General features: G+C 45.8%; 1 protein-coding gene across 2 annotated transcripts in view; it reads left to right on the top strand.

Moving 5' to 3' along the window:
- The window catches only part of CCDC42 (coiled-coil domain containing 42), a 22,416-nt gene extending 18,350 nt beyond the window's left edge, over window positions 1–4,066 (top strand). Inside the window, exons 5-7 of one of the 2 annotated variants that reach the window (XM_006900504.1) lie at window positions 865–1,086; window positions 1,201–1,359; window positions 3,989–4,066. In XM_006900504.1, the coding sequence (XP_006900566.1) occupies window positions 865–1,086; window positions 1,201–1,359; window positions 3,989–4,066 (459 nt within the window). The remainder of the gene's footprint in view (window positions 1–864; window positions 1,087–1,200; window positions 1,360–3,988) is intronic. The other variant, XM_006900505.1, reaches the window with a different exon arrangement.
- The last annotated feature ends 12,459 nt before the right edge of the window (window positions 4,067–16,525 follow it).

Consider the following 16,525-nt stretch of genomic DNA (forward strand, 5'->3'; position numbering starts at 1 on the left):
ATATCCATCCACTTCTACCCCCTCCCTTCACATCTATCTCCCTTTCACCAGCCCTCCATCTAATAACTTATATATGAAGCTTCCATGGCTTCTGTGATTTCAAACACATCAGCTGATGGTAGTTCCTTATGTTGGGATCAGTGTCTCTGAAGTTTAGTCGCAATATTTATCGGTCAAAGGTGATGCGTCCTGTAAAATTGCTGTGTAGATAGGCTTTTCTTGGCCCAAGGGCCTGTGGCTTCCCCCAGACATCTCAAATCTGTTTATTAATCCAAATTTCTAGGGATGGACTCAGCAGATGTCTTTGTCAAGTCTCCTAGTACAGGATAGTAAGCAAAATGTTGGGCTAGTAACCTGCTAGTAAGCACTTGTGTGCAGTAGAGTCAGATCCAACCCAGAGCTGACCCTTCAGTGGGTTTTCAGAGGCAGTAAATCGCGTGGGAGGAGACTGCCCATGTTTCCCCCATGAAGCAACTGGTGCATATGAACTGTGGGCCTTTGGGTCAGCAGCTCAGCTCTTCACCCCCAGGCCACCAGACTTAGAGTGCATCTGCAGGAGAAAGATGAGGCTGACTTCTCTCACAAATGTTGGCAGCCTCAGAAACCATGAAGTTTCCTCGTGGGTCAGAATCAAGTCCATGGCAATGGATTTGGTTCTGGGATTCTAACGTCTAGCCAAGGTTGCTAACTCCCTCCCCAGCTGTACTCTGCTCAACATATAGAGCATGGTCCATCACAAACAAGGGAGAGCTGGGCCCAACACCCTCACCACCTTCGCTCCTTGCGCCCGGCCCAGGGTATCCCTGCCAGGCGGCTGAGCTGCTGGTCCCTTGGCACCGCGGTGACCCACGTTTCCTGCCACAGTTTGAGGAGATCCATGAGGTGATTGCGCGCTACAAGACGCTGGTGAGCATGCACCACGACCTCATGCAGTCGGTGCAGCAAGGCCAAGAGAAGATCGAGCGCGCCAAGGCGCGGCTGGTCCACTACATGGAGGAGAAGAACGATGAGATCCTGCAGCACAACAATGAGCTGGCGGAGCTGCAGATGCGCTTTGACCGTGCGCGCAGCGACGTCATCGTCTGGGTGAGGAGCTCGGCTGCCACCTGGGGCCGCAGGGTGGGTGCGTGAGGGTTACGAGCCCTCCGGGTGCCCCAGGGTTGCACGTGGGTCCTCACCACGCATGCTGTCCCTCCCCAGGAATCTCGCTGGGCTCACATCCAGAACACTGCCGCCAAGAAAACCCTCCTGTTGGGCACCATCAAGATAGCCACACTGAACCTCTTCCAGATCGTCAACAAGCAGCTGAAGGATTCGACTGTTGTGTCCCTGGAGGACACGCATAAGCAGCTGGACATGGTAGTAGGAGACACATCGCACCTAGAATGGCTGAGTGGGCTGGCCTGGAAGGTTCTAGATTTCATGAGTGGCGCAATGAAGCAAACTCAAACCCATTGCCATCAAGTCCATTCCAAGTCTAACTTCTTGTAGTTATTGTTGACTGTTGTCGAGTCGTGCATCACTCAGAGCGACCCTATGAACAAAAGGCCTGAAGCCTTTCTGTAACTATCGTCATTTATCAATCTTCATAGAGTTTCCAGAGGCACGTTGTTTAGGAAGTGGATGCCACTCCTGCTTCCTGTTCCTTGTAGGTTAGGTGACATCACATTAACTACAGACTCATAGCGACCCTATGAAAAACAAATCAGAACCTCGCCCTGCCATTCCATCCTCATCATCTGTGATACAGTTGAGCCATTGATACACTCACTGTGTCAAACCATCTTACTGGGGCTCTTTCTCTCCGTCCCTGGACCTCTACCTTTCCAAGCATGATGTCTTTATCCAAGGACTGACAACATGCCCAAACCCTGTGAGCCGAGTTTCACCACTCGTGCCTCTGAGGAGCACTCTGGCTGCACTTTTCCCAAGACATATTTGTTCATTCTTTTAGGAGTCCATGAGACACCTCCCCCTCCCCCAAAAAGGACAAAGTGGAATTATCCCACAAAGTTTGTTGTTATTATGTGCCGTGGAGTCACCTGTGACTCATAACTACTATACACAAGACCTCTGAATCCTGTCCTATCCTGAGCCAGTCTCACTGTCTCTGACTTACCTGCCCCCATTACCTCAGTTACTGTGTCAATCCACCTCATTCAGGCTCTTTCTCTTCTGCATTGTCCCTCCATCCTACCAAGCATGATGTCCTTCTCCAAGGACTGGTCTGTCCTGGCAACTTGCCTGAAGTATGTGAGATGGAGCTTCAAAATCCTTGCCTCCAAAGAACAATATGGTTTAACCCTCTCCAGGACAGACCTGTTTGTTCTCTTGGCAGTCCATGGCATGTCTGATACTATTCTCTGGCACTACAACTCAATGGCGTCAGTTCTTCTGTCATCCTTATTTATTGTCCAGCCCTCTAACACATATCAAGTAATCACGAAGACCATGGCCTGGATCAGGCATACCTTAGTCTCTAGACTGACATCTTTGCACTTCAGCACTCTAGAGAGGTCCAGTGCAATTTATCTTTTGATTTTTTTTTTATTTTTTTTTTTTTGCTGCTGGTTCCAAGAGTGTTAATTGTGGACCCAAGCAAGCTGAATTGCTAACAATCTCAATTTCTTCCCCATCTATCATGCTGCTTCCAATTGATCCACTGGTGAGAATCTGTTTTCTTGATGCTGAGCTTCAATCCATATTGAAGACTGCCATCCTTGACCTTCTGCAACAGACGCTTCAGTTCCTCCTCAGTTGCAGCAAATTTTCACATTTCCCCCCACAGAGCTGATGGGTTTGAACCACTGGCCTTTCAGTTAGCAGCTAAATGCTATAACCACTGTGCGACCAGAGCTTATTCCCCTTAGAACAATTAGTCTCAAATATAAACCGATACCCGAATAACCTAGAATGGAGACAAATTTGGACCCCCAGCCCCATGCCTGTGAATCACTGGATCTGAGATGGGAGCAGAGAGCTTGTATTTTCAGCCACCCCCCCAGTGACACTGGGGGACTGGGTTCCCCATTTTGGGAACCACTATATTGGACCAGTTCTTGGAGAAGGACATCATGCTCAGAAGGATGGAGGGACAGCACAGGGGAGGAAGACCTCATATGAGATGGACTGATTCAGTAGTAGGGCAATGGGGGTAGGTGTGTCAGAGTCAATGAGACAGTCTCAGGACAGGGCAGGCTTCAGAGCTGTTGTACATAGGGTCACTATGAATCACAGGGTCGCTATGAGTCACAGGTGACTTGATGGCACATAACAACAACAACAACATATTGGAGCTAAGACCCTATGGGGCCCCAGTCAAGGTGGGCAGTAGTGGGGATTCATTATTGAACTCATCAATCATGTGAAAATATTCTTTTACCTTCTAGTCAGATACTGTGTCTTGTGGAAGGCTTATGTTCAAGGCCTATTTTGTTAAAAAGAAAAATTGACAAGTTTAGAGAAATATCAAAACCATACTCATACCTATTAGAGACTTCCTCCTTAAGGAAACTAAAAGGAAATCACTTTTTCACTGTAGGATGCCAGGTTATTTCACCCTATGTCCATGTGTCACCTAAATTCACTTCTGCTCTAGCACCATGTCTGTCTTAGCCACGTCCGTTAACAAACCCCACTGCCATCCAGTCCTTTCTGACTCATGGAAACCTTCCATCAGGTTTCTGAGGCTGTAAGTCTTTCTGGGAGGAAACTTTCCATCATTTGCTCTCCCCTGGAACCTGGCTGGGGGGTTGAACCATCGACCTTTCACATAGTGCCTCTTCACATTCGCAAGTCCGTCCTTACTTCATGCTGTGGTCTGTTAAACCTGACATTCGATTTCAGCAGCATGCAGGAATGTGGCCTCTTCACAACATCAGTCCCAGAAGAGCAGTCAACTCTTCATATCACGGCTAGGGATTTTTTGTCTGAGGTCGAGGGAGCCCTCTTGCTGGGCAGCTTAACTCTAGTCCCCTTGCCTTGTAAGATCCAGCAGTACATCCAAGACCTGTCGGACATCTGGGCAGAGGTGAAGAAGAAGAAACAACAGCAAATCCGGATTTAAGGAGGCTGCTGTGCTTCCAGAATGATCTGAGACAGACGCTGAGTAAATGCCTGATGACTTGCAGTCCAGTCACCCCAACTCTCTGAGAACACTATGCTTTTCTGCTGACAGATAACTAGCCAGTTGCTCACTTCAGTTCACTTCAGCCTTGGAAATATTAAATTGTTTAAATAAAAATTTAATTAGAAATTTGTTCCCAAGTTCTTTTTTTTGGTGATATATTCATGAGAAAAGAATCCCTGACAGTGTAGTACATACCGTGTCAGGCTACTAACAGAAGTTCTGCAGTTCAAATCCACCAGCCTGTCATCAGGAAGAAGATGGGCAGGCTCCTTCTGTAAGATTGGCAGCATTGGAAACCAATGGAGAGCCACTAAGGGTTAGGTTCAACTCAACAGCAATGAGTTTGAGATTTAGTTCCTGAGCAAGAGGGTCAAAAAGCAATTCACCAAAGCTGCCCACGTGGGCTGCCCAGAAATTGAAAATCAAATCTTAGATGTGGTGGCTCCTAGGCTTGGACCAGTGCATGTTTGGGCAGGCAGAATACCAGTGGGGTTATACATGTTATTGCTGTTGCTATGTAATATCTAGTTGCCTGCAACTCACAGCAACTCATGTACAATAGCTCTGAATCCTGCCCTATCCTGAGCCAGTCTCACTGACTTCAACACAACTACACCAATTACCCCAGTTACTGTGCCAATTCATCTATCAGGGGTTAGTACATAGGGCCCTTCTTTCATCTATCACTCAAAGATTTTATTTTTTAAAAGAATTAATGTTTCTTATCTGAGTACAAAGACTCACTGGGAGCTATCAAGATGGCTTCTTCAAGTCGGTGTCCTAAAGCTGCTGGGCGAGGAAAGCCCTGTTCTTCTATGCCTTACTGCTCTAAAATATGTGCTATGGTATCAGCAATGCTAATGAGAAAAGCTTAGGCAGACTACTCTAATTCTCAAAGTGACTATATGTCCAATGACAGCTTCAAGCCGCAGGAGCATCTCAGCTGGTCAGAACAATGGGTCAAAACCAGCTAAAAGAAACTGAACACCGGCAAGTGTAACAGACTCTTGCACTTAGGGTCACAAACTCGACTGCACATTTTTAAAATCACCAATGGCAAAGTCCAAAAGTCAAAGACCCGGTGTGTCTTTGAAATAAGAGAAGCAGCGTCTGCTCTGCAGACTTCAAGCAGGTCTCCTTGTGAAAATATCATAATGCATCTGCACCGCTGCTGAGGACACTGGCTTCAGGACCGCGGGGCTAGGATTCAAACTTGGGTCAGCCTGTGCTCTCACCGACTGGCCGCAGGCTGCCACCTACAAAACAGGCAGGAGCGGCTGTGCACCAGATTTCGCGCTTCCTCCCTCGATTCCCACTGCCCACAGGGGAAGGCTTTGCTGCTTCCTGCCTTTGGGGGGGGGCACTAGTTTGGGTTACTGTGTAGCCCTTATCCTCTATACAGCACCATACAGTGGAGCTTCTCAAACTGTGGGCCCAAACCACCAGCAGCAGCAGCAACATCTCTTGGGAACCTGCTGCAAATGTCAACTTTCAGGCTGTGACTAAGAGCCGAGAATCAAAAGCTCTGTGGTGGGATCCATCAGCCTGGTTTTCACAAGCCTTGCGGATGGTTCTGATAAACACACTCAAGTGCAGAGCCACTGCCTTTGGTGGAGCCAAATGTTTTTATGTAACTGGGCTCTATCTCTTATCATTTCACCAAAACCCCCACTATCATTGAGCCAGTTCTGACTCATGCCAGCCCTTCAGTGGGTTTCTAAGGCTATAAATCTTAATGGAAGGCGACTGTCCACCTTTTTCTCATGGAGCAGCAGCCTTTTGGTTAGCAGTACAACACACTACCCACTAAGCCACTAGAGTCCTTCTCATGATCTACACAAATACATCTTACCTGTGTCTGTCAGCATTAAATGATAGAAGTGAAACTTAAAAGGTACAGACTAGATGGGTAGGAGATGAGGTAAAGGGAGCCGGTAAAGCAGGTTCTGTGAGGGGGTCATCTTGGCCCTAGATGCTAGAGCATGAAAGTTACAGTGGGGTCAGTGGGAAGGAAAACTGGTGAGATCAAGAACAAGCTGGACCATGAGGGTGGACCCATAACAGTTCCTGCAGCTTCTGTGGTTGGTAGGGTGGGTGGTCTGCAGAAGCCAGGACCTCTTGTCACAGAGCTGAACTCATACTCCCAACCTGGGAGTTATGGAAGCTGAAGGAGATCCAAGGATACAGCATATTTTGCCTGGCCACAGCCTCATACCTAGGAAGTGCCTCAGCAGAGCACCAGCCTGCTACTTCCCTTGACCCCACAAGAACCCTTCTATGGCCTTCCCTAAACTGAAACACAGACAACAGAATTCTGGGAACTATAGTCTGAATTGTTCAGTGTACTTCAAACGGGGCCAAGCTGACACATTGCACAGACACCACACTGCCATCTTCTGCATGTTCTTTCTCTCATTTTTGTCAGAACCGACACTTAGCCAACCCACCACTGGATTTCCAAGAATATGACTTCCAAGAATGGGAGGAGATGATCCCTTTTCCTTCCAAGAGTAGCTGGAGTATCCACACTGTCAGAGAAGTACAGACTTGGGGTCAGCAGTGTGCCTCCCTGGGCACGAAGCCACCAGAGCCCCCTGGAATGGGTGAGGAAACGGAGGTTTGGCCTCCTTCAGAGCGAAGAAGGGACATACGTGGAGGTTGCAGTGGAGCTGGCTGGCCCTGGCTCTTAGTGTTGGGGAACGCTTCCCTGAAGAGTAGGGAAGGGGTCGGGAAGAATCAGAACGTTTCAGAATATAGTTTCTAGATGAAGTGTGCTCCTTTAAAATAGCTTCCCTTGATTGGTTTGCCTGCTGGACTGTGTGTCCCAGAAGAAACAGAAGGTGCAGAACTAATGGTTCTTCCGGGCCCTCAGCAACTCCCCCGCCCCAATTTTCTGCCTTTGTGAGGTGCTGTTTGAGAAGCCCAGCCTGTGAGAACTGAGCACACTGCTGTGGGATTAGGGCCCCAGTAGCCATGGGTCCTGTGCCAGGGAGCGAGGAGCGCATCCTGCCCCTTCCTCTCCCACCTCCTTGGCTTCACCCCTTGGTGTGTCAAGTTTCTTACTCAGCCCAAGCGGGGACTAATGGAGGGTCACACTTACAATTCCTGTAATCACACACACTCATCTTAAAACACTCTTGTTTACACACTTGCGGAAAACTCACTCTGGTATTGCTGCATTTTTAAGGTTTCAGACGAGGCCTGGCCCTGGGGCAGAAGGAATTCTGTGGTTTTGGCAGATTTCTTGATTACAAGGGAAGCCACAAATCCACAAACATTCCCAGGCAACAGGAGGGGGGAGCGCAAATCCAGGAGGCTCCGCAGCTCCTGAGGCACCGCGAGGAGAGGCTTCCTGTCAGGATGGGAGGGCACACCTCACAGCCCCTCCTCCTTCAGCCAGTCTATCCTGGACCCCGACTCACACAAAGAAAACCAAGACTTCCCAATCAAGAGGGATTTGAGCTTCCACATGAATGAGATCGTGTTCCAAGAACAAAAAGATGAAGCTAAGGACCTCATGGGAGCTTTCCCAGCAAGAAGACTCTAGCCCATTAAAGCAGAAATAAGTGATTGGTTCCAGAAATGGACGTCTCTCATCAGCAAGCAGGGCTATGGGCACAGGGGGGGTAGGGGAGGGAAGTCCGTTGGAGATATGTTCTCACTGTGAACTGAACCAGTTGTTCTGTTTCAACTCACGCACCCGTGAGTGTCTGAATAAAATGACTCCACAGAGTTAATTACGACTCTGCTCTTTCTGAAGTAGATTGTCAGGCTTTTCTTCCAAGATGCCTCTGTGTTGGTTCATACCACACCCTGCTGGTTAGTAGCCTGTTACTCACCCCATTTTTCTACCCTAGGACTCCTCTCAACACTGCAGAACCCTAGACCCCAATCAAAGCTGATTAGCTCTGGTGACATAGTCCGTAGAAAGCTGTGTTGTTGACTCAAAGGCTGCATGCCTGTGATGGTTCAAATCCACCAGCGGCTCCATAGGAGAAATAAGAGCAATCTCCTCTGATTACGATTTACAACCTCAGAAACCCAGTGAGGGGGTCAGGACAAGCCAGAACCAATTCCTCCATGGCAGGGAATGAGTGAGTGATAGGAGAGTAAGAAGGAAGAGAACAAATAGAGTCCAAGGGTGATGTTAGGGAAGAGGGAGAGGATCCCAGGTGTAAAAAGGCGACCGGGTAGACAAACACCCCCACATCGGTCACACATGTCATGCCACACACAGAGCCTGCAGGTAAACATACACCCCCACATTGGTCACACACATCGGTCACACACATCATGCCACACAGACCCCCAGGTAGAGAGGCACTCCCACATCAGTCACACATGTCATGTCTCACACAGAGCCCACAGGTAGACAGACACCCCCCACATTGGTCATACACATTATGCCACACATGGAGCCCGCAAGCAGCAGCTGGCATCTGAAAGCTGCTGGTGAGGACGACATTGACCTGAGAGCTGAGAGCCGTTGAGATGGATCACAGTGTCTCTGGGGTAGATGAAGACGCCATGCTTCTGAAGGATTTGTGGTTGAAATCAGGCCCTCCCTTCATTCCATCTGACCTCCAAAATCCCTCCTAGACTCTGGGCCGGAGTCCCACATCCTTATGTTCAAACTCTTCAGATGGTTGATGGATCTCCAGAAACTTCTGTTTCTTATTTTCAACCATTTTAGGGATGACTGCTCAGCTACCTGAGTGAAATCCTTGCTCTAAGACCTTCAGTCCCAGTGATATTTATTGTAAATCCTGTGTCTTACTGTTCTAGTGCTGCTGTGACAGAAATACCACAAGTGGGTGGCATTAGCCCATGAGGGACGTACATCTCCCACCAAGGTTTTCAACTTCTCAGGTTTTGTTGTTGTTGTTTTTAACTGCTATCCCAGTTACAATGCATGCTGTTGTGTGCAGGAACCTGAAAAATGTCTTTTTTTCTGCAGAAATGTCCTCACTCCACCAACTCCACCATCAGAGTCTACTTGGGACCTATATGTGTTCCACATAACTGTGAAAACCCATATTACATAAATAAAGGCTTTTACCTTGGTTTCCACATACTTTCCATTCCTGAAAACATTTATCAACACAAATTCAAAGCAGAAAATAATTCAGTCATCACTCACTGCTGTCCAGTCGGTTTCTGACCCTCCATCTGGTCAAGGTGCAAATGTCAAGGGGAGGAGATTGCCCATCTTTCTCCCAAAGAGCCACTGGGGACTTGAGCTCTAACTGAAGTTGAGTGAGGAGACCCCTGGTGAAGACAACGAAGTCAGGAGCTTTATGAGCCAATTCACAGGAATCCAGAGTGGGAGGCAAACAACAATTTCAGGACATTGATGAGGAGAAGGTGAGGGCAGTGGTGGTGTATATTATCTCGGGCACAGCCACCACCTACCTGTCAGTGGGGGCTTGTATATGGCTTTGGTGCTGAACAGGCTTCAGTGGGGTGTTCAGATCATGGTGGACTAGAAGAGAAGCCTGTGCATCTACCTCCAGAAATCATCCAGTGAGAGCCCTGTGGATCCCAACAATCAGATCAGTTGTGCCTGGGGCGTCTCCAGTCGGAAGACAATAGCAGCTAACAACAACATGAAAGAAATGTTGCATCTATGGAAACATTCAACAGAGTCACAGCCTTACAGTGTGAAACTGATAATATCAATTTTCTATTCTACAAAATATCTTACTACAAATTTAGCCTTAAGCCAAGTCTCATTGTTCTGTAGGTCAGAAGTCCATGCTGGCTTCCGTAGACTCTGTGCTCAGGGTCAACAGGCTGAGATCCAGGTGTCGCCGGGGCAGGGCTCTTAGCTAGAGGATCTGGAGGGACATCTGCTTCCTGGCTCCCTCAAGTTGCTGGCCGAATCCAGCTCCCTTGCAGCTGTAGGTCTGAGGTCCCCGTTTCCTTGCTGGATGTTAGCCAGCATTCTCTCATTGCCAGTCACACCGACCTCTCCATCTCCAGCACATCCAGTTCATGCTTCACATCTCTCCGATGTTCCAGTGCCAAGAGGAGAAAGAAGTCCCTGGACACTGTGATACCAGGAGTCTCATACCCAGGAAGTGGAGTCCTTGATAAAATTTTCATCAGCAGACACAAATCCAAGTAGCCCATCCTCCACTACACAGGATTCCTAACAAGATGGCAGCTCTAACCTGAACTTTAACTCTGAAGACCAGCCCCACTTTGACATAAAGGACAAGTTCCAATGTGGAGGGGAGGAGGGTCTATGACTTCAGTGGGTCATGGCCAAGGTGAAGGTTGCTGACGAAAGAAGTCTTTTGAATATGGACCTGACCTACCATTTACTAGTCAAATAGTCAACAAGGCAAGCTTCTCTACAAACCTCTTGTTTACTCATTCATTGCCTTCAAGTAGGTTCTGACTCCTAACTGACTCTCTGCTGGGTTCCAAGGCTGTAAATTGCATGGGAGGAGACCGCCCATCTTTCTCTTTCAAAGTGACTAGTGCACTTGAAGCACTAGAGAGGTTATAGGGAGCTCTGGTGGCCTAATGGCAAGAAGCTGTGCTGCAATCCGAAGGCATGCAGTTCAAGGCCACCAGCTGCTCTGCAGGAGAAAGATGAGCAGTCTCCTTCTGTGTGATTAATTTCCTCTGAAAACCTGCTGGAGGGTCAGCTACGGGTCGGTTCCGACTCTACAGTACACAACAACAACAACAACCAACAAAGAGGTTAGGGGTTCAACTCGCTATGGACTACACCCCCAGAGCTCCCTTTCTGACCTCTACCTCTACTTACTACTCATAGCTGTCCCTCCAGTGAGTTTTTGAGAGGCTGTAACTTGCACGGGAGGGGATTCTTCCACAGAGCTGCAAGTAGATCCAAACCACTAGGGAGGTGTGGCCTTTGGGTTAACATCACAACTTCCTACACAGGACACCACTTTGGTGATCCCAGGAATCCCCTGATGTCTAATGAAATATTTATGGACTTGCATGTATGAATTTTCCATGAGTGAGGGGGCTAAGCTTGGATGGGGACAGATGAGGGTCCATTCTCTCAGCAGATTCTCTCAGGACACTCCAAATGCAACATCCTTAAGGATTACAGCTTCCTCTCTCCAGTAAAAATGTCCACATTCCTAAGATGCAAGTCACAATACTATATAGCTTACCTATCAAAGGTGGAAAATTCAATGACTTTTAATATAGTTACAAATTTGGGTAGCCAACAATACAATTTTAGAATGTTTTGATCTCTGCTGCCATCAAAAAAATTTTTTCCCTATGAGGAGAGGTTACACCTCACTTCTTCCATCCCCTTGTCCCTGATAACCGCAAATCTACTTTCTGTCTCTATGGTTTTCTCTATTTTGGTCATTTTATGTAAATAAAACATACAATGAGAGGCCTTTAATATGTGGCTTTTTTACTTACTAGATTTTCAAGGACACTCATGTTTTAGCATGTCTCAGCATTTCCTTTTTATTACCAGACATTATTCCATAAGCGAGTATACCAGATTTCATCTCTCCACTCATCAACTGATGGGGTTCTGGGTGGTTTCCACATTGAGGCTGATATGAATATTATTAATGCTTCTATAAACATTCATGTACTGGGGTTGTGTTTTTTTTTCAGATCCTTGAGGACAGACCTAGGAGGAGAACTCCTGGGGCACATGGTGCCTCTGGTCAACCTTTTGAGGAACTGCCAGACTGGAATTTTGAGATACTTTGGATGCACTTTAAAAAAAAAAATGAGGCCCAGTATTACTTCCCCATAGCAATTGTAGGTCCTTCTTCTTCTCTAGTTCCGTGCCATCTTGGACCCTTGAATAAAGTGAAATTCTGCATTAAAAAAATTATATTGGCTTGCTTACAAAGTTCACATACATTGTGTTTCATACTAGCCTTCATTCATATTGTGTTTCATATAATCATTCCCATTTATTATGTTTTATAAAATTAATCACTGTTGAACTATGCCCACCATTATCCTGTCTTTCCAATTTCCTGCTGAATCTTTCTCATTTCTTTTACCCCCTCCTTCCAAGCACCAAATTGTGCACACCTATGATTTCCCTCCTGCCTGCCCTTACCCCTCTGGTCTTACCCCTTCCCCCCTTGAAATACTTTTATTTTAGAGTTTAATGGGAGTTGGTAAAAAGGAATCAGCCCATTTTGACGGAAAACCAGGATTTTATTAAAAACAAAGACTGTAGATAGCTCATCATTCATTAATATAATATGCAGCTGCCCAGACACAAGTGGTCAGAGCCTGGACCACAACTTAGAGGCCAGGCTGCCCTTCCAGCCATGTCTTACCACATGACACACTCAAGTCACTGCAAAAGTGTACAGAGACCAAAATTCATTAATGGAAAGGGGACTGGCTTAGAAGACACTATTAAGAGTGATAGAAAAATTTGGAAATGGGAAATGTAACATGATATATAAATTATCACCAAATTTTTATATATATATATATATATATATATAAAATGTTATAACGTCAAATGTTTTATTACATGTATACATTTATTCCATAATAAAAAAATTACTGCACAGCCCCCTACTTCCTATCCCCTATCTTCATACTCAGGTCTCAGAACTCTGCTGTCAATCAGCCAACAAATACTTTTTTCTAGTGCTTCCCATCTGCCTAGAAGCAAAGGAGACTCAGAGGCAAACAGCCAATATGGGTCCTGTCTTTTTGGGTGTGGTCTCTTGGCAAAGAGCAATTTCAGTCAGTGGGTTTTTCTCATTCATGCTCATTGCCTTAGAGTTGGAAGTGACTCTTAGCTAACCTTCCATGAGATTTCCAAGGCTGAAATTGCAACCATCTTTCTCTCTTTGTGCTGCTGGTGGATTTGAACTGCCCAAGAGGCCTTTAGGTTAACAGTAGAACTCTCTGTGGACTAGGCCACCAGAGCTCCCCTAATCATTGGTTATGAATGATAAAGTAAATATCATTGCAATTACCATCAAGAAGTGCTGTGTGCAGTGGAACCATCTCATCTGAGTGGATGGGGTGGGAACCAACCATCTCTCCCTGAGGATGTAATGTGATAGGTAAACACAGACAGCAGAATGGATGGGTGGGGGTTTTCTGTATTTTTTTTTCTTCTGGTTTTTGGTTTTAAGTTGGACAATGGTCAGAAGAAGCAGGAGGAGAAGGGAAAAGGGAAGTGAGTTTGTTCTAACACAAAGGCTGGGTCAGGAGGTTGATGTGGAATGACCAGGGTTGAGGGTAGGTTTGGAGAAATAAGCAGGGTCTTTGGTAAAGCTTGTTAGGGATCCTGTGGTTTTCTTCTGAGAGCGGTGGAAAGCACTGGAGGGTTGACTAGAGAAAAAAAATGAAGAGACCAAAAATTGAGCTTGAGGTTGTTTGTTTATTACTTTATATTGCTAGGCTTGGAAACCTAAAAGCTCAGTTTGGCACAGAATCTAGAATCTGAGGAATGAGGTTTCCAGGAGGAGAAAAGGAGTAGATCTTTTAAAGTTTTGGAGGAAAAATATACCCTGACCCAACTTCTTGGTCCTGCTTTAGGAAGGCACATTTCTGAGTCTTGGTAATTGAGCAGTGATACTTGACCTTCGATAATATGCATTACATCTCAACAATAAGAAGACAAAAATCCTCACCACTGGACCAATAGGCAAAAGCCTGATATGTGGAGTAAAGGTTGAAGTTGTCAACAATTTCTTTTACATGGGTCCACAATCAATATCCATGGTAGCAAATCAAGAAATCACAAGGTATGTTGCATTGTGGAAACCTGTCAAGGACTTCTCCAAAGTGTCAAAGAGCAAGAATGTCAGTTTAAAGACCAAGGTGCATCTGATGCAAACTGTGGCATTTTCAGTTGCTTACTATGCATCTGAAAGTTGGACAATGAATAAGGCAATCTAAGAAAGAATCGGTGCCTTTGAATTGTGTTGGATACCATCCCATGGACTGCCAAAAGAACAAACAAATCTGTCTCGGAGCAAGTGCAACCAGGGTGCTCCTTAGAGACAAGGGTGGTAAAACTCGGTCTCACTTACATTGGGCATGTTGTTAGGAGGGTCAGTCCTTGGAAAAAGACATCATGCTGAGAAAGATGGAGATTCAGCAAAGATGTTCAATGCGATGGATAGACAGTGTGCCTGTGAGGATGGTACAGGATAGGGCAAGGTTCAGATCTATTGTTCACAGGGTCACTGTGAGTCAGGGCACCCAACAATAAAACAAGCTGACCTTGCCAATTAAAGGGACACAGGATGTGGCTTCAGTTCTCAAGTGAAACATTTGCCATGAAATGCAGGTGTGTGATTCAAGGTGAGGGACATTTAGGGACAAAGTCAGGATTGCTCTGCTGTCAGCAGGCTAAGCAGCAGGCCAGTTGAAGCAGTGGGAGAATGAGATGGGATTTGCCCTTGACAAAGTCACTGTGGCCTCACTGTAGAGGATGGCCTGGGTGAGACCCTAAGGGAGGGAGAACAGAGTGGATGCTGGGAGAACATCTTGTTGGAGGGCTACTTAAAGAGAAAAAAGAAGCAGAATCATGACTCTCAGACAAATACAAAATGTACAAGCTTGTTAGTTTATTGAGCTCATTAATTATGCCAAGTAGACTCTAAAGAACATAATCAGGAATGCTGAAGTTGATTTGCTAATAGATGCAAAAATGGTGTCTTCCAGAAGGCAGAAATCAATTGCATGCTTCCTGTGCAAAATCAAACTCAATTTCTATGACCAGGGAGCATTTAGTTCACCTCCAGCAGTTCATTTCCATCTTTATAAAGTTGCATGAGCTCTGGCAGCCTGGTGAATAGGAGCTGTACTGCCAACTCAAAGACAGACAATTTGAATCTCCTCAGGAGAAAGATGATCAGGCTCCCTCCGTGTGAGTTCCAGCCTCTGAACCCACTGGAGGATCAGCTATAATCAACTTAATGACAATGAGAGAGAAAAGTTGCAAAATGAAAAAAAAAGAAAGAAAATGCATTAGTTACTATTGTTGGATAACCTTAGGAAGGTCCTTTAAGAGACAATTGGCCTTGATCTTCTGCCAAGATTAGGACACCAAGGCCCCAGAAACAGTAGTTTACCCTGTCACATTATTCAATTAAGATATTGATATAATTTAGAACAAAACCTTGACATAGGAGATAAGCTAAGTTTGTACTTACATTATTATTGTGATTCTTTCTTTAAATTAAATTTTATTAATTTTAATGAACATTTACAGAGATTTGGGGTTTTCATTCATTTATTGTTGCACTATTTTCTCTACCTTCCTCCCCAGTTCGTTCTTCTTTTTCCCCCCCTTGAAAGTCTGTTTTAATTGTCCAATTGCCACAGTGTTTGTCAAAGTCAGTTCTGATTAATCTCCTTTGTCAGTGTGTCCTTTGCCTTTCCCTATCACTCCTCCTTGAGAGAGACTTCACCCTGATTCATAAGGAAAAGGGGACGGCGTATTCTCTTAGCTACTTCCTGCTGTAAAGGGACGCTGTAGGTTTCAGGGTGAAGATCTTCTCTCACTACTCTAAAGGGCCCCTTTGGCATATTGTTGTGATTCTTGTAACAGAATGAGTTCGCAAGACCTCATTTGGTCTCACTGTGCTCACAAGAAATCTGGTGTTGGGATCAGGTTATCAGTCTATCCTTACGGCTGTGAATGTTAACCAGACCATGCTCAGGGAGTGAATACAGACAGAAGGAAAGATACCCAAGCTTATACACAAGTTCATGACAGCCAGCAAATAAGTATGAGAACCTTTCTCACTGGTATCCTCACATATTTATATGTAAACTAACATATTATTACTTTGTTATGCGTCAGAATTGCCTTGGAAAGTCTGCTGTCAGAGACCTCTCCAAAGTACTGAAGAGCAACAATACCAGTCGAGACTAAGGTGAGCTGTGCCTAATGCAGGCCATGGTCTTTGCAATTACTTGCTATGCATCAGAAAGCTAGACAATAACTAGAGATGATAAAAGGAGAGTTGATGCCTTTGAGATTGTGCTGGAGAAGAGTATTGAATATACAATGGACTGCTAGGAGAACAAACAGGTTCAGCCTGGAGAGGGTGAAAACAGGCTGCTTCTAGGAGGCAAGGATTCTGAGGCTTCGTTTGACATACTTTGGGCGTGTGGCAAAGAGGGACCAGTCCTTGGAGAGGGACATCATGCTTGGAAGAGTAGATGGACAGTGCAGGAGAGGAAGACCCTCAATGAGATGGATTGATTCAGTGACTGGTGTAATGAGGATAGGTGTGTCAGAGACAATAAGATTGGCACAGCATAGAGCTGATTTCAGGGCTATTGTATGTAGAGTCACTATGAGTTGGTATGAGTTGCAAGGGACTTGACAGCACATAACAACAAAAACAATAATAACGACAACAGCAACTTAATTTTATTAAAAAA

The sequence above is a fragment of the Elephantulus edwardii genome, unplaced genomic scaffold (assembly GCF_000299155.1).
Source record: "Elephantulus edwardii isolate Elephantulus edwardi_28Jun2011 unplaced genomic scaffold, EleEdw1.0 scaffold00286, whole genome shotgun sequence".
Lineage (NCBI taxonomy): Eukaryota > Metazoa > Chordata > Mammalia > Macroscelidea > Macroscelididae > Elephantulus > Elephantulus edwardii.